The sequence below is a fragment of the Miscanthus floridulus genome, chromosome 14, assembly GCF_019320115.1.
Source record: "Miscanthus floridulus cultivar M001 chromosome 14, ASM1932011v1, whole genome shotgun sequence".
NCBI lineage: Eukaryota > Viridiplantae > Streptophyta > Magnoliopsida > Poales > Poaceae > Miscanthus > Miscanthus floridulus.
The window spans coordinates 26,675,672-26,698,706 of NC_089593.1; the positions used below are offsets into that span (position 1 = coordinate 26,675,672).

Consider the following 23,035-nt stretch of genomic DNA (forward strand, 5'->3'; position numbering starts at 1 on the left):
ACACTGAACATTCCCAGGAGTGTTGCAACCACCCAATAACCTTCCCAGGATGATTTGTAAATCGTAATTTCACATCATGTTGTCCTGTTTAGATCATATGGTCTAAAATTTAACCACTAAACCTTTAGATCATACGTTGTCGTGTAGGCGACGGTGCCTTTAGGATAGTCTGTTACACGATGTATAGGAAAAGTATAAAGATCAAGAAATAGTTTGCTTAGTAAAGTTAATCATTTTTTTTGTGAACACTTAGTAAAGTTAATCAAGTGCTCTGGCACACTTAATCCTTGAAGCAAAAAGACAGAACATTCAAGCTTCACGTGGTAAAAAACAAAGCCACGATGAAAAGTTATCATGAGAGAAAAATATTGTACCATGTCCCAGTCGGATAAGTTAAAGGAACATACTAAAGATGCCTCGATCTGGTACCACTTGCAGCTCTGCACAGTAGTAGTAGTGACACCTAGTTTCTGAATGGCAACACTGCTGAATTCCTGTGCACCACATACACACTATAAACAATGATGCCAAAGCTGAGCAGAACAGCTAGGCAATACCTTTCTTTCTTTCCTGAGACAATCAAAAGAACAGAGCAGAGCAGCGTCCACACAACACAGCAGCCACTATTCCTTGACCCACACCCCTCCCTTTCCATTCCATGCAGAGGTAACCCTTTGCCTTTAACCTAGGCGATTGAACGAAGCTGAAAAAGGCCGCATGAGAAAGATCTCTGAAAAGGGGAATAACAGTTAACTGAAAGTCTTCTCCTTTCTTTCCTTGCATTTGCATTTGCATCTTTTTGTTCCTTGCTGCTGCAACAAAACCAAGAAACAGAAAGCCTTTCTCCTTCCCAGGAGGAAACTTCCAATCCACAACACTGCTGCTCCCATCTTCTTCCTCCTGCAGTCCTGCCTATAAAAACACTCGCCTCCCCACCCTCCCAGAGGCCCACACCACCAAGAAAAATAAATTCAGAAAAAGGGGGGAAGGGGAAGCAGACAAGTAGCTAGCTGCGCTGCCTCCCCTGCTCCCAGACTCTGCCTGCCTGTCCTGCCCGGCTGCCCCGATGGCTCCGAGGTGGGCCCCGCCCGCTGGCCTAGTGCTTGTGGCGCTGCTCGCGCTGCTGCTGGCGCCGGCGCAGGCGCGCGGGGACAAGCCCGTGAGGGGCGGGGCGTCCAGCTCGGTCGCCGGGGCGGAGACGGAGTCGTCCTCCGCCGTCTTCCCGCTCTACGGCGACGTCTACCCGCACGGGTGCGTTCCCCCTTCTTCCCCCTCGCTCTCGCTCTGCTATGCGTGGCCAGCCAATCTGTTTCCGCCCATTCCCCTTCGCTGACTCCAAGAGCCAGGAGTCCACGATGAACCAATCAACTGATTGCCACTTTTGGTTCCATTCGGGTGCCCCGTAGATTTCCGTGCGCATTGCTCTGTTCCTTCTTGGAGCAACATAATTGTTTAGTTGTGGCAGTGCTGGATCATCTTTTTTAGAGAGAAAAAAAAATCATTTTTTGATCAACAAAATCGATTTATTTCGCAGCTTGTACTATGTGGCCATGAGCATTGGCAACCCGCCGAAGCCGTACTTCCTGGACGTCGACACCGGCAGCGATCTCACCTGGCTGCAGTGCGACGCGCCCTGCAGGAGCTGCAACAAGGTGCCGTTCCTTCCTTCGCCGTGTGTTCCATGGCTCTCTGATTTTTAATTCAGGTCGGCCAAAGGATGCTGCTATCACAAGTTATTCATGGAATCATGGTGGTGTTAATTCAAGGATCATTGTTCAATCTTGGGATTATTTTGGCCCCAAAAAGTCTTTACCTTGACTGTTTTTTCTTGTCTAGGCACTGCTTTAATTTATCAAATTCACATTCAGGAAAATCAGTAACTGCTGGCTTGTTGATTACGCTACTTCTGCTGCAAATATCATAGTTCGGATACCATGTAGGCACAATATTCTGTATTTCTGTTAGTTAGTTTGATGTTCCTTTTCAAACGAAAAATCAGTTCTGTCGGAAAAAGAAGGTAAAGTTAGATTGGTGTAGTCCACAAATGACAGTCACGAATCAGTTCAGTTCAGGAATTGGCATTTTCTCCTGGATGTCCCCATTCGGACTTGCTTTCCATTTCAAGATTTGTTGTCTGGTCATTTCTTAGTCTTGCATTGCATGACCTGTGGAGGGATCATTCTATTTCTTCTAGCCCAACATTTTAATTAAATACCATGGTTAATATACCTTTTGGCATTGGCTTTTGTCGGTGCAGGTGCCACACCCACTCTACCGGCCAACAAAGAACAAGCTGGTGCCATGCGTGGATCAATTGTGTGCTTCCCTCCACAACGGTCTAACAGGGGAGCACAAATGTGATTCACCATATGAGCAATGCGACTATATGATTAAGTATGCAGATCAGGGATCATCCACCGGTGTGCTCGTCCATGACAGTTTTGCGCTCCGCCTCGCAAATGGCTCTGTTGTTCGCCCCAGTCTGGCATTCGGGTTCGCTACTTGCATCCTGTGAGGTGTACAGCTTTGCAAAATTAGATTCTTGAGTTGGTATTTTTTTTGGCCGCTTCCATTTGTGCAGGTGTGGTTATGACCAACAGGTCAGCAGCGGTGAGATGTCGCCTACTGATGGTATGCTTGGGCTTGGGACTGGATCAGTTAGCTTACTTTCACAGTTCAAACAGCATGGAGTCACCAAGAACGTGGTTGGCCACTGCCTCAGCCTAAGAGGAGGCGGGTTCCTCTTCTTTGGTGATGATCTTGTGCCTTATCAACGTGTTACATGGACTCCTATGGCTCGCAGTGCTCTCCGGTGAGCATCATGGTCCTTTTTAAAGTTGCAAAGAAACCTGTTTCCTTTGGCATTTTTAGATGAGATCAGAATAAATTGTGGCCTTACTTTCTCCCTTTCAAATTGTCATAACATTATATTTTGTGAATTATTATCCTAGCTTGACATAAGCTTGTATTTCCAGGAATTACTATTCCCCTGGCTCAGCAAGTCTGTACTTTGGTGACCAGTCGCTGCGTGTGAAACTGACGGAAGTAGTCTTTGACAGTGGAAGCTCATTCACCTACTTTGCTGCACAGCCATATCAAGCACTTGTCACCGCTGTAAGTTTAAAAACTTCTCATGTAGTGCAAATGATTCATGAGTAAACATGGGGCTAATGAGGTTTTGTTTTTCTGCAGCTTAAGGGTGACCTAAGCAGGACGCTGAAAGAGGTATCTGACCCTTCTCTGCCTCTGTGCTGGAAAGGGAAGAAACCATTCAAATCTGTGCTTGATGTGAAAAAGGAGTTCAAATCTTTGGTGCTGAATTTTGCCAATGGCAAGAAGACGCTCATGGAGATCCCTCCTGAAAACTACCTCATTGTTACAGTAAATATTCCATAACCCGATGAATTATTATCAGCAGCAGTAAGTTGTTGGTGGCTAAAATCTCTTTCTCTGTTTGTGTCAGAAATACGGCAATGCCTGTTTGGGCATCCTCAATGGATCCGAAGTCGGTCTCAAGGATCTGAGCATTCTTGGAGGTAGGAAGTTCAGACAAAACCAGTTAACCCTGTTTAAGAAGTTTATTTATGACTCGCACGACAATTGATGTTCTTTGCAGACATTACTATGCAGGATCAGATGGTGATATATGACAATGAGAAAGGGCAAATTGGATGGATTCGTGCACCCTGTGATAGAATCCCCAAGTTTGGATCCTCCGCCCTTCTGTGATCATTTCACACCCCTGTACAGTGAACATACACCCACTTAATTCATTTCTATCTATCCAAACAGCGACAATACCATTCATGGATTTGAGGAAGGTTATTGTTGGCCTCAATTCCCGGGGATCATTGGTCTTCCGAACGAAGATTGCCCAGCCTATTACCGTTCAAACAAAGAGTGATTTGCCAAGGGGAGGCCGCTAGAGTGACAGAAAGAACAGAAGGATGATCACCACGGGGAGGCTGGACACAGTGTTAGGATCATGTATTCTTTAGGAAAGAGAGAACCTAGTCACATGTAAACATCATAATGTTCATATGAAATATAATGATCACCCTGTTACAAGATACAACGAGTGTTCAGTATAATCTTTTCGAGCTTTTGTTTGTACACTCTTTAGTCTTTACTTAGTGTTCTAGTGATGTGATATATATTATGGTTCCAGGTGTCTAGCGAGTAGCGACTATGTATGATATAGGCAGGCAATAGCATGTCTTGTTCTTCAGGGGCGTTGTGTGGAGAATGGCCCCTGGAGAGGATGATGTTTCAAAAACAAGTCAGGAACACTTGTGTTAGATTATGCCCTCAAGACCTGTAGTAGGTAGGTAGTAGCTGGGTAAAGTTGTATTATTACTAGACACAAGGTATGTGTTACTGGAGATCACCTTGTTTCAGAAAGTACTGAACAAGGTGCAGCTGCTTGTCGCCTTGTCTTATTCATCAGGGGCGTTGTGTGGACTGTGGAGATTGGCCCCTGGAAACAATGATGTTTCAGAAAGACGTGTGTTAGATTATGCCCTCAAGACCTGTTGTAGCTGGGTAAAATTGTATTATTACAAGACACAAGGTATTTGTTACTGGAGATCACCTTGTTTGTTTCAGAAAGTACTGAACATGTTGCAGCAGGCATTATTGCTTGCCCTATTGTTAGTTGTTCTTATTTGTTGCAAACCTCGGAATGCTTTGTTATGACTTCTATAACAGTGAGCCCCAGGGCCCAACTGAAGCGAGGACCAAGAATTTAGATTTACTAACTGTCGGTTACAAACTTACTGTACACCTTGCATGCTATAGAAACAAGTCTGTCCTGGCCACTATTATGGCCACTACCGAGTTGACGAGTTTCAGTAGCAGCTACTAGTCTACTACTTCACAGCAACAAGCTTCCCCGGTGTACTAGCGATGCGACGCTAGCCACTGAATGGGCGGAAAACCTTGAACGCGCCCACGAAGCTGGCGATGGACCCTGCTGTGGCGACGACGGACACGACGAGGCACACGGCGGCGAGGGCCCTGAGGGAGATCCACTCGGCGCTGCCGCGAGTCACGGTGCGCGGTTTGATGTACATCTCGACGGGGAAGTAGACGATGAGCGGCCAGAACGTGAAGGCGCCGATGAGCCCCACCACGCTGACGAAGAATGGCAGCGCCATGTCGACCACGGTGGCGAGGCACACGAACGCCGAGCGCCACACCAGCCGGAGCGCGCTGGGCGCGAAGGGCCCCACACGGAGCTCCTTGGAGATGAACGCGCTCTCCGGCCACGCGGCGGCGGCCCGGCTCTCGACGAACGCGTAGATGGGCTACCAGAACACCTGGTACGCGCCGACGAGGTGCACGACGATGGCGGCGTTGGCGACGTCGACGAGCCAGAAGGGCTCGTAGAAGCCGAAGCCCGTGAGGTGGTTGTCCGGCGCGGCGTTCCCGAAGGCGGCGTACCCCATGCACCCGCACAGCGCGTAGAACGCCGTGGTCGTGGCGATGCTGAGCGCCGTGGCCTTGTTCATGACCGCCGTCTCCGACGGCGCTGGCGCCTTGATCGTGTCCTGGATCTCGATGAGCACGTTGGAGAAGGAGTAGGCGAAGGCGATGTTGCCCAGCGCCTGCATCGTGCTCCAGACCTTGTGCGCGACGTTGACGCCCGCCGCGCCGACGGCGACGCCGGTAAGCGTGCCCCTGAACCCGCCGTTGGCCACGGTCTGTGCTTGGCGAGTCCGATCCCGGTGCCGGAGTAGGTGAAGGACATGACGGAGGCGACGATGGACAGCCACTCGATCTGATGGAAGTGGGGAATCTGCGAGAAGACGATCTGGGTGGCCCCGAACGCGATCATGTAGGGCACGCTGGAGCTCTGGCACGCGTCGGCGTGACCCCGGGCGTGGAAGCAGTTGGCCCTCCAGACGGCCTGCATGCTGATGGACGCGGCGATGGTGTAGCCGACCGCGACGGCGGCGAGGTTGGCGTACTGGATGACGCCGCAGAAGGTGACCTTCCAGCAGCCGAGGATGGCGCGGACGGCCTCCATGTAGGAGTAGTTCCGGCGGCCGCCCCTGGCACTCGGCGAGCAGCGTGGAGGTGTAGTACGTGGCGCCGCCGAAGACGAGCAAGACCGAGGGCCCCGCGGCCCAGCCGAGCTGTGCCACCGCCCGGGGAGCGAGAGCACGCCGGAGCCGATCACGGAGGTGACGATGTGCGCGCTGGCCGTGAGTACCGTGCTCGTGCGGCGCAGGCGGCCGTCGTCGTCGAGCTCCGCCGAGTGCTCGGCCAGGTTGCCTGCCTCCAGGGAGACCTCGGCCTGTTTGATCTGTACCATTGCGGCGAGACGGGGGTGTGGCGACGTGATCTTGTGGTGTGTTCGGACTTCGGAAGCAGAGGATTGCGCGGGTATATATAAGATGGAGAGCTGCGTCGGAATTTGAATTCGAATTCGAAACGAACAGCAAGTCGGATGTCGGAATAAACAGGGTATCGGACAGTCTGTCCGGATTCCGGAAGACGATTATATTAGATGATGACTAGCACGGTGCCCATGCTAAGGATTATATTTTTTTTCCGTGCTAACGCTACGACGACATTCGGTAGTACAAATTAAACATTTAAAACATAATATATGCATTGGTAACAAAGCGTAGATATGGCATGTTTAAGATTCACTAAAAAGCAACGATACGTAGAGTTAGATATATTAGCACTGATCTTATTTGAAATACATTGATAACTACACAGGACACGCTCAAAAGGTTAGAAGTACAATAAGTATATTTTCTGTCGATCGTCTTATGTACTCTAGATACAGAGGCCTAAATAAGTATGTCTTGGTGGCAGTGATTGCCGAGGCAAAATGTCCAGCAAGGTGTGTGTGAAGCACTTTTCTACTAAAATCTTTTTTGCAGCTAGCAAGCATATATTAGATGATGATGAGTAGTGTTTTTTTTTTTTGCTCAGTTCATTTATTCCCATACTTTCGTGATCACCAAAATTTCACCAACGAGTACTGTAACTCCCAAACAGGGCGTAGAGGGGAAAATGCAACGGGAATCATCGGATCGCATCGCGCCGATCATCCGGCCTTCTGTTTTCTCTAGAATATTCGGCCCAGATGCGTTTAGGTCCAACGTGCATCATAAAGCCCATTTCAAATGTATGTTTTATTAGGAGTATAAGAGAATTCATTTTTTTCTATTTTTTCATTTCCTTTTTTTTCTCCTTCTATTTTATGGAGTTTTTGTTTTTATTTTTGTTTCCTATTCAATTTTGACTTCTTTTATTTTTTTGTCTAATTATGTTTTATTTTTTTTAAATGCTTTGTAAAGGATGCATTTTGTAATGTTTCTATAGTACTTGGGAGATCTTCCTTGGTGTATTTCTTGCCGTTTATATGGTATCCATAACGTTCCATGATGTATTTTTAATTGTTCATGCAGTACACATGAGATATTCCGTGGTATATTGTGGGTTGTTCAGGTAGTAGTAGTATATCCACATGATATTCCATGATCACAGTAACCATGAGATCTTTTATACTCCTTTTCATGATTTTTTCATGGATTTTAATTTTTATTTCTGATTTTATTAGTTTTTAATAGTTATTTTCCTTATTTATACTTTTATACATTGTGTATTTTGTAATGTTTCAATAGTACCCATGAGATGTTCATGTGATATCCATAGAATGTTATGATGTATTTTTTTGATTGTTCACATACTACCCATTAGAAGTTCCTTGGCATATTTTGGTTTTTTCACATAGTATTCAATATTTATGTGATTTTCCATGATGTATTTTTTTTATGCTTCACATAGTACCTATGAGATGTTTTTGCTGCATTTTGTTATTCATGTAGTATCTATGAGAGGCTCTTCGTTTCCATAATTTCCATGAGATAATTTTTTCCTACTATTGGATATGAGTATCATGGAATATCATTATCATAAAACTCAAACTTTACTCTTATGGAACATTGATCTCCTGAACCTAGAACTTTTTTTTTTGTGAAGACGAAACCTTTTATTCAAAACTTGAAACATTGTCTCTGCTTGATAGAAGTGGTAACCGAGTTGAATGGTGGTGAACGGGCCGCGGATCGGGTAACCGGCGGCATCTTCAATTGGGCCGGGCCGAGTTATCCGAACGGCCCCATCTCGTGCCGTCGTCGACTCGCCATGGCCACGTCCACTCCACGGCGGCCCCGCCGTCGCACCGCCGTCGAGAGGTCTCAACTCCCAAGTAACCAAATGGCCGCAAACCACTCACACCGCCGCAGCTCTCTTAGGGTGGCGGCGAGGAGGTCAGGTCGAGGAGCTCGGAGGCACGGCGGTGGGCGAGGTCCGCGCCCTCTCACTCAGACTGACGAGCCACAACGCGACGCCGCCCTCGCCCCCCGCTGTCCGGCTGCCCGCGCGACCCCAACCTCCTCCCCTCCGCACTTGTAGAGATTGGTGCTCAATTAACATCCGACTGATCAAGTAAGCGCACATCAACATATATCTATTCCGAACAAATTGCAGTTCGGTTCACATTGCGTCCTGTTGGTTCCATCTTCTTCACAGGTGTTTCTTTGGTTTTCTTTTCATTCCATTCGACTGCTCGGTTGGTTGGATTCCTGAAGCAAATTGCGGCGATATAAAGTACACGTGGAGCATCTGAATGTTACCCTGTACACGGTAAACTCTCTCTGTGCAGGTCAGACGTTTGAATTCAACGTATCTAGATATCTCCACTTTGTTAATTCCACGCTGAGCCTCGGTGTCAACATCGTCACTGTTATCTTGCACTTGCGTGCTGTTGTCTGCACCTATGACCTATGTTGGTCTTTCATGTTGCACTCATACTACCTGAAAAACTATTCTAACTTATCTCAAGCCACTGCTGTCCATCATAAATTTTCACGGAACTTGCATCAGCATTTGACGTTGGGATTAATACTGTCTTTAGGGCGTCTAAAGAAAGGTTTCTTTTTTGTGTTGTTGCCATGTTTAGAGAGGAGTTGATGGTTTCTTTTTCTTTTATCTTGCAGTTGTGTCTTCATTTGAAGAATCATTTTAACTGCTGTGTCCTGTGGATAATAATGATCAATGAGGTGCAATGGCTTTGCCTTGAGATTTACCGTGAGTGTCCACCAAAGGCTTCTCAAAGGGAAATGCCCAAAGGGGATGCAAGGTTTCCAGGTGAATAATGATCCTCCTAACTTGCATTTGAAACACAACCTCATAAAATCGTACATGACTTTTGGCTTTAGTATGGTGCAAATATATTCCCTATATGAATGAAGGATGGTAAATTTGTGTAGGATACAACTCTCTATTCTGTCGCTCTTACCTTTTTTTTGCTTATTTATTGTCTGTTACCTTCAGATATAACATATTTTAATTGTTGGCTGAAAATGGTGTCTGGGCTATATCATCCCACCAGTTCTCACCTAAAAAACTAAAAACTTGACCACCTTAGCATACATGGAAATGTCAAGTCAAACAATGTTAATTGATTGCTACAGATAAGCTAAATGACACAAAACTAAGCTAGGAGTATGTCGAATCAAGGAATATTATCCATGTTGAAGAAAAACTCTATTTTTCTTGAACTGCCTTTGAACTTTCAACCAATGTCAGCCAATTCAGTTATCATCTTTGATTAAACTACCAATTCTCATGGCCAGGGCTTTCTATTGTTTAACTACAACGAGCTAGACATAATAACACAGCTGCTGGACCTCTAAAACAGTAAAACCACATATATCTGTGATTCCTCTCGTCCAATGATGCTAATGCCTCTCATGGCTACTTCTAGCTTAATGCTAATCCTTGCATTCCTTTGTGACCTTGCCATTACAGCTAATACCGCAGGCGGGTTAGCTCATACAAGTTACCTGAAGAAAGGCTCCTCCCTCTCTGTTAATCGTGCTTCTGATATCATACAATCACCGGATGGCACCTTCTCGTTTGGTTTCTACAATCTTTCCTCTACTGCCTTCACCATATGCATCTGGTTTACCACTTCAGCTGATAGAACCATTGCTTGGAGTGCAAATCGCAACCACCCTGTCTATGGGAGTGGATCAGAGGTCAGGCTGAACAAGGATGGTACCATGGTTTTAACGGATTATGATGGCACAGTTGTGTGGCAAACCAACACAAGCTCCAAAGGAGCTGATTATGCTGAGCTCATGGATTCTGGGAACCTTGTCATGAAGAATCAAGGTGGCAACATCCTCTGGCAAAGCTTTGACCATCCAACTGACACGCTGCTGCCGACACAACCAGTGACAGCCTCCGCAAAGCTGGTATCGACAGATCTCCCACACCCTTCAAGCTACTATACTTTGCGCTTCGACGACCGTTACATTCTTTCACTTGCTTATGATGGACCAGATATTTCTAATCTTTATTGGCCTAACCCAGACTTTAGTAGCTGGCTGAATTACAGGATTAGTTACAATGGCAGAGGAGAGGTGTTCTTGATAACCTGGGGCAGTTTACAGCAAGTGACAACACAAGCTTTGTTTCAGCAGATTGGGGTCCAGGTATCAAGAGGAGATTAACACTGGATTACGATGGCAATCTGAGGCTTTATAGCTTGAATGACAGCGACGGGAGCTGGTTGGTTTCTTGGATGGCTTTCTCAGCCTTGTGAAATACATGGTATATGTGGTTCGAATGGTATTTGTGTCTACACCAGTTCCAGCCTGCTCCTGCCCTCCTGGTTATGTGGTTAGGGATCCAACTGACTGGAGCAAAGGCTGCAAACCAAAATTCAACATCTCCTGCAGTGGTGATCAGCAAATGGGCTTTGTGAGCCTTCCTCAAACTGATTTCTGGGGTTCTGATTTTGACTACATCCCAATGACGTCACTGGATGCTTGCACCACTCTGTGCTTGGAGACCTGCTCCTGTCTAGCTTTCGAGTACAAACCAGGTAGCAATGGCTGCTACTTGAAGTCTGTTCTCTTAAATGGAAAGACTGTCCCAGGCTATCCTGGCACAGCACACATGAAGGTTCCTCAGAGCTTTTTGTCTGAAACAATCTCATCTGTTCCTCAAAATAGTGAAATCCTATATTGCAACACATCAAGTGCAAAAGTAGAAGTTCTAGTATTCAATCCTGATGCACATAGTAATGGTGTAAACAGTACGATGTGGCACTACTAAAGGGCGTACCCAATGCAGAGAGCTCCCGCTCTGTGCGGGGTCTGGGGAAGGGTGTCAGTGGCAAGCCTTATCCTCGCCTGTGCAATGCGAAGAGACCGCGACTCGAACCCGGAACCTTCCGGTCACAGGCGGTAAGACTCTACCGCTTGCACCAGGCCCACCCTTCACGATGTGGCACTACTATGGGTTCTTTTTTTTAACGTAATGGTAGGAGCTCTGCCTTTCAATTAAGAAGAATAGAATTGGCCTAGTTTATCAGGGAAACCAGGCCTGAAAACCTTACAAAGGCACAGATTAAAACATAGAAAATACCCACAACACTAGAACACCATATCCCTGACGATTAACACACAGAGGTAACACACCAAACCAAACGACGCCCACCGCGTGTCCTCATTGCCGAGCTGATCACAAGGAGCAAAAAGCAGCTCCGGCTTCCCATGGTGAACAACAGCCAAACACGCTGACATCCTCCCCTGAAGCCTTGGTTTCTTGCAAGCAGAAAATGGTGCTTCCCGTATCTCTGACATGATCATGTACCGAGTCTCACCTTGCGCCATCATTTACTCCCCTCTATAACAGCTTGGCTTGGCCTGGCGTGAATGAATCCTCGAGCAGCGCAGACGGTGCAAGGAAGCATTATGTCACGATTTGCCTCGACATGGCTGGTCCGTCGAGGCCACTGAGTGCCACCAGCGCCTTGATGATAAGGTCGGACATCGGACCTTTGAAGAGGTTGAGGTAGCGCTGCAAGGTCATCTCTATAGTTTTGCTTTCTTCCTGTGTGACGCCCAACCACTTCATGAGCACTCGCCTTGCTTTGCTCAGCGCATCACCACGTGGCCAAACAATGGCCGCTAGACGCGCACTGCGCTGGGACGGCTTGCTCAGCCTCTTCTTTTCCCTCCGTGGCTTCACTAGTCCATGTTGTTGTGGAGGAAGCAGGGGTTGTTGGACAGGCTTGGTTATTGACCGGATGAATTTTGCCAGCGTTACCTCACGTGCAGACTAGCCAGCATCCTCTAGCAAAGGTGGCGAAGTGTGTTCCTATCCTCCAATGTCCATGCAAGGCTCGGCCCTAGCGGCAGCCCCAAAGCCACGACGGGGGTGTTCAGACCCGCATCACGGACGCCTGGTGTACACGCAACTCGGGCGAAAACGACACCTCCTCAACCCGAGCCTCGTCACCCCCTCCAAGGCCGCCTTTACCAGTTCTGTATCCTCGAGCTGATGGCATGTTAGCATAGGGACGATGCATTGATCTCCACAGGACAGGAGGGCTGAACATTTGTGTCGATCTCCACAGAACAGGAGGGCTCAACATTTGTTGAGGTCGGGGAGAGTAGAAGTGAGTCGGATTCCCCACCGGCATGCCAACAGCATGAGTAGGTGAGCAACATGAGACAGGATGCAATGGGGGTTCTTTAGCTGCTGCAATCTCTATTTGAAGAAGGGCATCTTCGACATCCTAAATTGTAACCTCCGGTATTGCTGATCTGTTGGACGAAGAATTGATCTTGTTGAATGTTGTCGCCACTTTCACTGGGGAACCACTAGGGGCAATCTCCTTGGTCCTGTGAAGTTGGTCTCCCTAGCTCTTTGGTTCCTGGCTCGGTTCCGTGGCCACGGTAGTTATCGTCGCTTGGTTCATGCCTGAACAGTCTTGATTCAACATCAAAGGTATCTTCAGTTTTTCTGCCATGGCATGTATCTGAAGCACAAGATTCTCCGCGAGCTTCATCCATTTTTCGCTGGACTCTTGCAACTTTTGCAGCTATGCACTGAGCAGCAGGGAGAATTCACTATGCAAGCTTTGTATCTCTGTGTCAAGCATCTTCTTGATTTTGTGCTGAAGATAATTAGCATGTTCGGTATAGAAATGCTGAACAGTAGGATCAACGCTCCTTAGGTGCAGATGCTCGGTGCGACAATCATTCTGGTGACCTGATGATTGTTCCTCCCGTGGAAGACCTTGCGGCAGAGGTGGATGACAAGACATGGCCGATTGACGGGGATGTTGGTGACGCTGACGACAATCCCGCTCACGATGACCGGCACTGGAAGCAGGCGATGGGCTCTCGGCAAGCGGTAGCCCAGTGACCCCGTGCAAGGCAAATGAAGTAGCAGCCTTCAATGATCTTCTGAATGCGGGGAGAGAGACGAGTCATGCTCCCATCTTTGCTACTTGGATGGGTTGGTGAGTGGCGCAGCTCCTCCCATGGATACTCAACCTTTCTCCACCAGGTGTTCCTAGATGACTTTGATGCTTGAAGAAGCAGAGTACGAAGGGTTGTCAGCGAAGACCTGCACGACAGGGAGGAACTTCGCGGCGAGCAGGATCTATGATAATTGACTAGCCTGTTCACTTGCTCGTAAACGATCTTAAATTTCCAGCCGGGAACAGTGTTTTTCTCTCACACCAAACCAGCCAGCAGTAAATAATCCACGATACGATACGGCCTCCCGAACAAGCTGTTAAGCTTGTGGTCCTGCGGCTGCTGGTGATGATTTTTGCCCAACGAAGAAAGCTTCACGATATCGGTGTAGGTAAGGCTTGTCTTGGGCTCTGACTCGGGCATTGGAGGGCAATTTAATTTATTGCCACTCCTCCAGTTGCCAGCGTTAAAAGTGCTCCTACATATTTGCCACTGCATGCAATTCGCCTCCTACGGATTTGCCATTTTCGCCGACGTGTCGTGGCAGATGGACTCGCCAGCGTGGAAGGCAGCCTGGGAACCCTATTTGGGCGTGGCAAATGACCATATTGCCCCTCCTCCACCTCACATCCTTTTCTGGGCCAGGCAAAGGACCGATCTCAGACCGAGAAGCCACCGACTCTACTCCAACTCACACAGTGCCCTCTCCCTGAACCTCATGGCGGCGGCGGCAGACAAGCAGGAGGTGCCGGCGACCTCCCCGTCGGTGTAGCCAGGCCGGCCTCGGGCCGGGTCGCCACCCCCACTCCGGCTCCCGCCTCCATCCTCCTCTCCCCCATTTTTCTTCTGGCCGCGACGGCGGTCAAGGCAGTGGCAGCGGTCAAGTCAGTGGCGACGGCCAGGAAGGGGGCGCGGCGTACTGTCCCCATTCTTCGACGCACGACGAGCAGTAGGTACGAATCGTACTCCCCTGAACACCATTTCGCCCAAATCTGCTGAACCTAGGGTTTCAATCTTATTTTTGTTACATCCAATGTAGTCACACTGCGGTTATTGTTGATTCGTATGCATTAAGATGAAGGGGACTGGCTGCCCTCCTTGGTAAGTTCGAGCTTGCATGTGTTGTAGATTTTGGGATCCACCAGTCCTTTCTTCTACATTTTTTTAATGTGCTTACGGTTCTGTCTAGGATTGATCCTGGAAATGCTTTTAGAATCCATGTTTGTGTTGATAAATACACAACCACTGGTGATTATGATGACAGTGTGGAAATGGTTCAGTAAGAGCATGATGTGTGGTTTGATCTTAGCACCCAGTGCTCCCTGTCTAAGTTTGTGGAAGAAATGAGGACAAACATCATTTGGGGTAGGGATCAGCAGTTACTTGTTTGGGGTGTGGACAAAGACAGTGGGACAGAGTGGAAGGTTACTACTGACGAGCAGTTCATGGAGATGATAGAGGCCAGATGGGATGAGAAGGAAATGGATGTGAACTGTGAGGTGCTTGACAGGGATAAGGAATCATCCAGACAGCCTAGATGGGATGCAGGAAAGGCAAATGTGCCAAATGAGTATAGTGTTCATTCCACATCCGGTGTAACAGCAGAGCAAGCTAATGCTCAGGCTAATGTTGAATGCACTGATGATGCTTGTAGCAGTCCAGACCATACTAACTTAGATGATCGTGGAATTGATTGGTCAGCTTACACTATATTACAAGAGGAAGAATTAGATGGGGATGCCACTGTCTTAGTAGATGAGGACAAAATATATGAAGCCATGGGATTCAAAGCTGCAGATGATCTTGTAGATGGTGGTGATGGTCCAGCCGAGATACCTATGCCAGTCATTCCTCCTGAGTTTCAAGCAGAGATGGATGCAGCAGCTATGCCTATTGATGATAATGCTGAGTTTGAGCCTTTGTATTTCTATGACAGAGATAATCCTGATATGTCTGTAGGCCAAATCTATCCATCAATGCCTGAATTTAGAATGGCAGTGAAACAACATTCTATAGTTAAAGAGTTTGAGTTGGGCACTGAAAAATCAGACAAAAAGAGGTTTAGGGGTTTCTGCAGATCTGGAGGATGCTAATGGATTATTAGAGCAAAAACTCAGATTGATGGCAGTGTCAGGGTATAATACGAACTTGCCATTGTTTTTTGAATAACTTGCCATTGTTTTTTGAATAACTTGCCATTGTTTTTTAATAAACATCTCTGTCATTGTTTTATATGTGAATTTTATATGTGACATTTGTCATTGTTCTTTTGCAGATACAAATAAACAAGAATACTCATACTTGTGCTTCTAGATCAAGAGTACTCAACAGGATGGCATCCCAGGCCTGGATTGCTGAGAGAGCAGTTCCTTTGCTTAGAGATGACCCCTCAATGGGGGCAAAGGCAGCCAGGAAGGAACTTGAGAAGCAATACAAGGTCAAGATCAACTACCAGACTTGCTGGTATGGTAGGCAGAGGGCTGCAGATAAGCTTTTTGGTAAGTGGGATGATTCTTTTGATTGGTTATATAGATTCAAAGCAGAGGTAGAGCTCAGGTCACCTGGAAGTGTGGTTGAGATAGACACTGTTCAAGTAGGAGGTAAGGTTCACTTCAGTAGGTTTTTCTGTGCATTCAAAGCTCAGATTGATGATTTTTTAGAGGGTTGCAGGCCATACATTAGCATAGATTCTACTCATCTTAATGGCCAGTGGAATGGTCAGTTGCCTTCAGCCAATGGTATAGATGGTTATAATTGGATGTTTCCAATAGCCTTTGGATTCTTTCAGTCTGAGACTAAGGAAAATTGGATTTGGTTCATGGAGCAGTTGGCTAAGGCACTTGGGCCAGTAGAGCATTTGGCTATCTGCACAGATGCCTGCAAGGGCCTAGAGGCTGTAGTTAAGCAAGTATTCCCTAGGGTAGAGCAGAGGGAATGCTTTAGGCATTTGATGGAGAACATGAAGAAGAGGTTCTGTGGTTCCACCTATGCTGATCAGTACATGTGGCCAGCAGCTAGAGCATACTCAGAGGAGAAGTTTGACAGGCTAATGGCAAAGGCTACTGCAGGAAGGTCAGACATTTGGCCTTGGTTAAATGAGCATCACAAACTAAAGTGGGCCAGAAGCAAGTTCTCAGAAGAAATTAAATGTGACTACATAAACAACAACCTGGCAGAGTCCTGGAATTCTTGGATCAAAGAGTTCAAAGACTTGCCATTAGACTCACTAGCTGATGCAATCAGGATCAAGACTCTGGAACTTTGGGAAAGGAGAAGGAAGATTTCGGTAGCCATGTCAGGGGACATTCTACCAGCTGTAATTCATCAGTTAAATGCTTCCAGCAAGGGACTTGGTCATCTAAAAGTGCTCAAAGGAAATCCTAGAGAAGCTGAAGTTGCTGTATGGTACCAGGGTGAGGAAATTAGAAGGCATGTGGTTTACCTTGAAGAGCAGAAGTGCACATGTAGGGAGTGGCAAGTTAGTGGCAAGCCTTGCTCACATGCTCTTGCAGTGATTACTGTTGAGAGGCAGCCAGACATGAGCAAATATGTGCATGAGGCATACAGTGTGAAGAAGTTGTAATCAGCTTATGCAGGAGTCATACCACACATAACTGACAAGCAACAATGGCCTAAAGTAGACAAGGGTTTCAAGGTTTCTCCACCTGTGGTGAAGGACCCTAAACCACTAGGCAGGACCAAGAAGAATAGAACCCTAAGCTGTTTGGAGAGGTCAGGCAAACCAACAAGACAAGTGACATGTAAGGGCTGCGGTGAACTTGGCCATAGAGCAACTAGCTGGAGGTGTAGCCTCACAGGGACCAAGAAAAGGTATATTACATTTTCACTTCCTTTGTTTCTTGTCACACTTAATTACTAACTTTCACAAATATTTGTGTACAGGAAGAGGACCAAGAAGATAGCAACAAAGCCTGGAAGGAAGAAGCAAAAAACTATTGAAGATTCAGCAGAAGTGGGAGAGGAAACACCAAGAGCCAAGAGGGCAGCAGCAAGGGAGGCAAAGGCGGCGGCAGAAGCAGCAGGAGCAGCAAGAGAGGCAATAGCACAGCCGTCATGTTTGGCTCTTGTCCCAGTAGCAGCATCAATGGAGGCAGCCCCACCATGCCAGAGGTTTGTTGCCACCATTGACTTGACAAAAAAACATAAATACAAATCTAACTATTTGTTCAATGTAGGAGGTTGGACTTGGAGGAACCGGTGCCATTGGAGATAGTACCAACGGCTGCTCCAAAGAAAATGACACCAAGGAAGAAACAACTAGCATCCAAGGTGAAGAAATCCACACCAACAAAGGCTGCCAACTAAGGCTTCTGTGTTGAATATTTTGCATGCGTTTTCTTTTCTGGATGGACCTGTTATGTATGGACATGTATAACTAATGGCTATCATGTGCCACTACTTTAATGAAACTATTCAGTCATGGATCAAGGACCTATTTTGTATGGCCATGTACCACTAATGGTTGTCATGTGCCACTGCTGTAAGAACTAATGTCAATGACCGTGGACCTTTTATGTATGGATCTATGCATGTTGTTGATCAGTTATGTATGTTGTTATGGTAATTTGTGGCAGTTTGAGCTTCCATTTTTCAGCATATATGCACCATGTTCCGGCATATATTTTTCACCATGTTCCATATACATGTTCCATCAGTAGTACATAGGAGGAGTGGGGGTGAGAGAAGCTGTGAGAGTGCTGTGGGGTGCCTCTGACCCAACCGGGACCGGCCTGGGAACAAAAGAAAAGGGCGAGGGGCAGGAAGGTCATTTGCCAGGCCCAAACAGGCCTCCCAGGCTGCCTTCCACGCTGGCGAGTTCATCGGGCACGACATGTCGGTGAAAATGGCAAATCCGTAGGAGACGAATTGCATGCAGTGGCAAATATGTAGGAGCACTTTTAACACTGGCGACCAAAGGAGTGGCAACCGTAAGAATGGCAATAAATTAAATTGCCCGGCATTGGAGGTACTACTAGGTCGTCGTCAGGCTGTGGCCGACGTTGATTGAGCGGCGGTGGTGGCGGTGGAGTGTCCAAGGAGCTGTGTAGATTAGTCGTCGACAAGTTGGGGACGGAGCGCCGGTGGTCGAAGTTGCAACTGTTGGGAGGTGACTGTTCCAGCATTGGTTCGTCGAGTGGCGGCGACGAAGAATGCGCCCAGGATCCACCAGGACGAGGAAGCAGTGGTGGCGAGTCCACCAACAGTACCTCATCTACATCCACATCGTCGGAATCGAGCACCAAATGGTTGCTGGAACCGAGCTCCGAGTGGTGGATGTTGTTGGGGGAAGGTGGATGCACAACAGGGGGCATCGATCTGAAGCGGAATGTGGAGGCGGAGGCTTCCGGAGACGGGAATGACGCGTGAGGCCGGAGTGCCCCCGGAGTGATGGTGGGTCGAGCATGACGGGGATGGAGGCTTGAGCAGCGTGGTCCTGATCTTCGTTCGTGGGCTTGGCGGCAAGCTTGGTGGCCATGGCCGACATCGGCTTGGCAGCGGCCTTGCCGGGGTTGGGTCTAGCGTCGGCGGCGAGGTAGGCGGACGACCACTTGACGGAGCTCCTCCCCCGCAGCCAGCTTTCCGGCGGCGACGAGTTTCCCCACGTGCGGAGCTTCCCCGCAGCCGGCTGGCGAGCAGTGCCCGCGAGCAACGTCCACGAACTAGGAGCTCACATCGTGGCTAGGTCGGGCTCGTCGCCGCGCCCGTTGTCCCCGGCGACGCGGAGGGCGTCGGCCCAGGCGAACCCCGCCAAGGGAGTGGGTGGCGCGGCGGAGGAGGCGGACAAGCGGAGGCGGCAGCTGGTGTCAGTTGACGCTGTTGCAGGCTATTGCGGCTCCATGGTCGCTAGATCCTCCACCTAGGCCTCCGTCGCGGGCTCCTCCGGCTGCGGATCCACGTTCCTATACACCTCCGGCGGCAGATCTTGGGGACGTTGGCTTCCTTAGTGGCGGGATGGATGGAGACGACACGGGACGGCCCGCAGGCAGCACGTCCGAGCGGCGCGGCGTGGGCGCTGGCACGGGCCGGCGGCGGCGGAGCGGCGCGGGTGCTGGAGCGTGCGGTGGCCTTCAAATCTTCGTAATAGTTGTCAAGCCTCACGCATGGGTTCTTTGCAGCATTTTTTCTTGTAGAGGTCTGCTTCATTGCATTTGGTTGGTGGTTCATGGCAAGAAAACAATCAACACAATTGAAGATTTGCGAGGAAGGTTACAGGATGGTAACAGATCATTTCCGCAACTTTACCTACAAGGAGCTGAGGGAGGCTACTAAGAATTTCAAGGATGAGCTTGGTCATGGGAGGTATGGCTCTGTGTACAAGGGTTCATGGCAAGAAAACAATCAACGCGTAGTCGCTGTCAAGAAGCTCGGAGATGTGAAGCAAGGAGAAGATGAGTTCCAGACAGAGGTCAGTGTGATTGGGCGAATCTACCATATGAATCTGGTGAGAGTAAGGGGTGTATGTTCAGAACGGAAGCATCGGTTGCTGGTCGTAGAGTATGTTGATAATGAATCACTGGCAATGTTCTTGTTTGGCAACCAGGGACTACTGCAATGGGATCAGAGGTACAAGATTGCAGTTGGCGTGGCCAAAGGGTTGGCCTACCTTCACCATGAGTGCTCGGATTGGATCGTCCACTGTGACCTTAAACCTGAGAACATACTCCTGGACCAGGATTTTGAGCCCAAGATCAGTGACTTTGGGGTTGCAAAGCTGCTACAGAGAGATCAAACTGATCCAAACAGGTTCTTGGGACCAGAGGCTATGCTGCTCCAGAATGGGCCTCCAACATTCCCATAAATGAAAAGGTGGATGTGTATAGCTAAGGAGTGGTGCTTCTCGAATTAGTCACTGGGCGAAGAGCATCTGAGTTGGCAGCAACTGGTACTGGTGATGCAGAGGTTGCTATGGGACAGTTAGTATGGACAATCAGAGAGAAGCTGAAATCCGGTGATCTGTCATGGATTACTAGCTTTGTAGATCCTAAACTGAATGGCAACATCGTGCACTCATAAGTTTTGTTGATGCTGGTGGTAGCTGCCATGTGCTTGGAGAAAGAGAGAAGCCAGAGACCTAGCATGAACGATATAGTGGAGAAGTTTCAGTTCCATTCCTGTAATAAATAAGAAATTTGGCAACTTATGTGCATTTATGTTCTTTCATATGCGAAACTTCTGATTTGGCAATTTATAATGCAGTCCTTAGTACCTCCATAGTTTGTTCATTTCAACATTCTAAGATGCTGCTATTGCTCTATTCAGTAATTATGGTGAGCATGAGCGGTATGTTACCTTGTCTTGTAAATTATTTTAGCTTCTAATTTGGCTGTCCCCTCTTTAGCCTCTCGTATAGGGCATCTTAAGTGCCTCTCTAATTTGACCTTGTATGCTTGTTATCTGTGGACTTCAGAGCATTCCAATGGCCTCTGCCCAATCAACATAGATACCAGGGAAGAGTTAATTAAATACATATCGCATTTATTTGCAGCAATATTAAATTCCTGAAGAGGGATTACCTCTAGTTGTTTTTATGCCCTAGGACGCTATGACACTTGAGTAATAAGGTGACACGAGTTCTGTTTGGGCTTTCTTTTCTTTCTCTTTCAACTTGGCTATTTGCAACCTAGCATTGTAGTAGAGAGAATAGGCTATATTGCAGAATTGTTGAAAATCTGATTAAAAAGTTTATTTACCCAGAAGTAAATTGTTCGCTTTTTTTAAGGTGGCAGTATAGCTTGACATATTGTAGACTTTAGATCCCTAAATTGGAAGAAAACGTCTGAAGCAATTTCGATGTTACTGATATAGTTTTATAGATTGTTAAATTTATGATAAAGAAAATCTGCAATGACATCATTGTATTATTTTCATATATTAATTATATAGTTTGATTTGATTAGTGATGCTGGTGATAAGTTTGGGGTTCCAGTTCAAAATTTCTTTTCCTTAATCCTTATCCCTAATAACATCACAAAATATTGTAGTGTGTATTTTTATTCACCTGCAGTGTTCCAATTTTCCAGGACTTGTTGTCAACCAAAGCTTTGAATGAACTTCTATCAAGAGAATACAAAACTATGCCCCAAGCTGGATTGGTCATTTTATTCATGGAACTGTTTGAAATTACTTTGCATTGAGATTATAGTATGAGCTTAAGAAGTTTCCAGCAATATTATATTCCCAAAGAGAGATCATATGTTCCAGGTATGGGATTCTAAACGAATAAACTTCCTCATTGTTTGACATTAGAGGCTACACAACTGAATGCCAAAGTCTTCCAATCGGACAGTTGCCTAAAAATGAAACTTCAGTCTCATGGTCAAGTAAATGAAAAAAGAGTTAAATGCACCAGAAATCCATTAACTTGTGAGGAGGTTTCAGTTAGGTCCATCAAGTTTTAAAGTGGTTTTTTGGGTCCATAAACTTAGTATGTGTATCACTTAGGTCCATATCGCTCCACATAAGCTTCTCATGCTGACATGGTCGGCTGACCTGTCCTTCTAAAGCAACTGTTGACGCTTCATTTCGTCAAACATTTTGTGGCCGCGTGAGCAGGTGCCGCCGCCGCCGCTGCGGGCGCGCGAACAAGCCCACGGCCATGCGGGCACGCGGGCGAGGTACGGAGTGCTCGAGGCTTGGTTGGCGCCGGCGGCCGCGACGCGCGGCACTGAACCAGCAACACGCACGGGCGCCGCCATCCTCCTCCTTGGCATCCCCGCGCGCTCGAGTCCGGCTCCCGGGGTGGCCATGCTCCTGACCGCATTTGCCGGCGGCACCCCGGCGGCGTAGGCTGCGGCCAGACTGCACCACGTCCAAGCCTCGGCTGCTGGTGCTCCACGTCCGGTCCGAGGACTCGAGCGAGGTGGGCTCCTAGGAGGGCGTCCACGGGTGGCCGGAGACGCTGTTGCTCCCAGCCGACTCCTGAGGCTCGGTTTCCGCACGGACGTCCCGCACCGGCAGCAGGTGCTTGCGCGCGGCGCTCGGCTCGATGAAGTCGTCGCTGCCGACCGCCGCGTTGACGGAGCTTTTATCGTCGGCCACGGCCTCAACGATGGAGCAGGCCTAGGGCGAGCGAGAGCGCTGGGAAAGCGAGGGAGGCGAGAGGAAGCGAGCGTGAGTGAGGAGGGTGCCGGTCTCTATATTCATGCACATGGGGGTGAGGTGGCAAGCGAGGGCAGCACAGAGGAGCCATGCGGCGTCGCTCTCCTACCTGTGGTCGGCCACGACGCCATTCGTTTCTCAATCCTGAAGGAAGTAACCAATACTACCATAAAAATACACGGAAACATCAATCTTTGTCCCCTCTTAACTCCGAATCCGTTTAGTTTTGGCACAAGCGATAGTAACAAATGTTGTAGAGCTACGCGAGATCTCCAACTTTGCTTAAAGTGCCAAAGTCTAATTCGGCCTAGTTGGAGAGATACAAGGTTTCAAAGTGGGCCTCGCTCTCGACCGCTAGCTGGCTTGGCCATCGCGTCACGCGGCCATGTCATCGTCGAAGCGGTGGACGTCCGCCTCCGGCACAGAGCTGCCGAACCAGCCACAACAACATCCCCCATCGCCGTCTCGATCGCTCGCACGCTCTGGCCATCACGACGCTCGCATGCATGTCATGGCAGTCGCTGGGGAGCCAGGTGGCGTTCCAGGCAATGGTGTCCATCACGACGCTGGGCATGTACATCGCCTACGCCCTACCCATCTTCTTCCGCATG

General features: G+C 48.1%; 3 protein-coding genes, 1 long non-coding RNA gene and 1 pseudogene across 4 annotated transcripts; 4 read left to right on the top strand and 1 right to left on the bottom strand.

The window, feature by feature from the left end:
• The first annotated feature begins 868 nt into the window (after positions 1-868).
• LOC136504175 (aspartic proteinase Asp1-like) lies at positions 869-4,567 on the top strand. The gene is made up of 9 exons (XM_066499035.1): positions 869-1,251; positions 1,535-1,652; positions 2,258-2,493; positions 2,582-2,812; positions 2,976-3,114; positions 3,193-3,381; positions 3,464-3,536; positions 3,617-3,704; positions 3,793-4,567. The coding sequence occupies exons 1-9, from the start codon at positions 1,067-1,069 to the stop codon at positions 3,902-3,904; spliced, it is 1,371 nt and encodes a 456-aa protein (XP_066355132.1). The 5' UTR covers positions 869-1,066; the 3' UTR covers positions 3,905-4,567.
• Positions 4,568-4,913: 346 nt separating this feature from the next.
• LOC136503233 (amino acid permease 2-like) lies at positions 4,914-6,316 on the bottom strand (annotated as a pseudogene).
• Positions 6,317-8,247: 1,931 nt separating this feature from the next.
• Positions 8,248-10,856, top strand: LOC136502799 (putative receptor protein kinase ZmPK1). Its single transcript, XM_066498043.1, has 4 exons — positions 8,248-8,469; positions 8,613-8,667; positions 9,021-9,171; positions 9,835-10,856. The coding sequence occupies exons 3-4, from the start codon at positions 9,072-9,074 to the stop codon at positions 10,539-10,541; spliced, it is 807 nt and encodes a 268-aa protein (XP_066354140.1). The 5' UTR covers positions 8,248-8,469; positions 8,613-8,667; positions 9,021-9,071; the 3' UTR covers positions 10,542-10,856.
• A 5,040-nt stretch (positions 10,857-15,896) lies between these two features.
• On the top strand, positions 15,897-17,824 carry LOC136502800 (uncharacterized). Its single transcript, XR_010770705.1, has 3 exons — positions 15,897-17,135; positions 17,208-17,435; positions 17,501-17,824. It is a non-coding gene; the product is annotated as an uncharacterized lncRNA (long non-coding RNA).
• Positions 17,825-19,539: 1,715 nt separating this feature from the next.
• LOC136503234 (putative receptor protein kinase ZmPK1) lies at positions 19,540-20,124 on the top strand. The gene has a single exon (XM_066498378.1). It carries the CDS (start codon positions 19,540-19,542, stop codon positions 20,122-20,124), a length of 585 nt encoding a protein of 194 aa, XP_066354475.1.
• The last annotated feature ends 2,911 nt before the right edge of the window (positions 20,125-23,035 follow it).

Bases quoted from the DNA above. Each gene is read 5' to 3' on its own strand.
- LOC136504175 (XM_066499035.1), top strand. From the start codon at position 1,067: ATGGCTCCGAGGTGGGCCCCGCCCGCTGGCCTAGTGCTTGTGGCGCTG. The intron at 2,813-2,975 runs GTGAGCATCATG...TTGTATTTCCAG, and splicing joins ATGGCTCGCAGTGCTCTCCG to GAATTACTATTCCCCTGGCT. The intron at 3,115-3,192 runs GTAAGTTTAAAA...GTTTTTCTGCAG, and splicing joins ATCAAGCACTTGTCACCGCT to CTTAAGGGTGACCTAAGCAG.
- LOC136502799 (XM_066498043.1), top strand. From the start codon at position 9,072: ATGATCAATGAGGTGCAATGGCTTTGCCTTGAGATTTACCGTGAGTGT. The intron at 9,172-9,834 runs GTGAATAATGAT...TTGCCATTACAG, and splicing joins AGGGGATGCAAGGTTTCCAG to CTAATACCGCAGGCGGGTTA.
- LOC136503234 (XM_066498378.1), top strand. From the start codon at position 19,540: ATGGTAACAGATCATTTCCGCAACTTTACCTACAAGGAGCTGAGGGAG.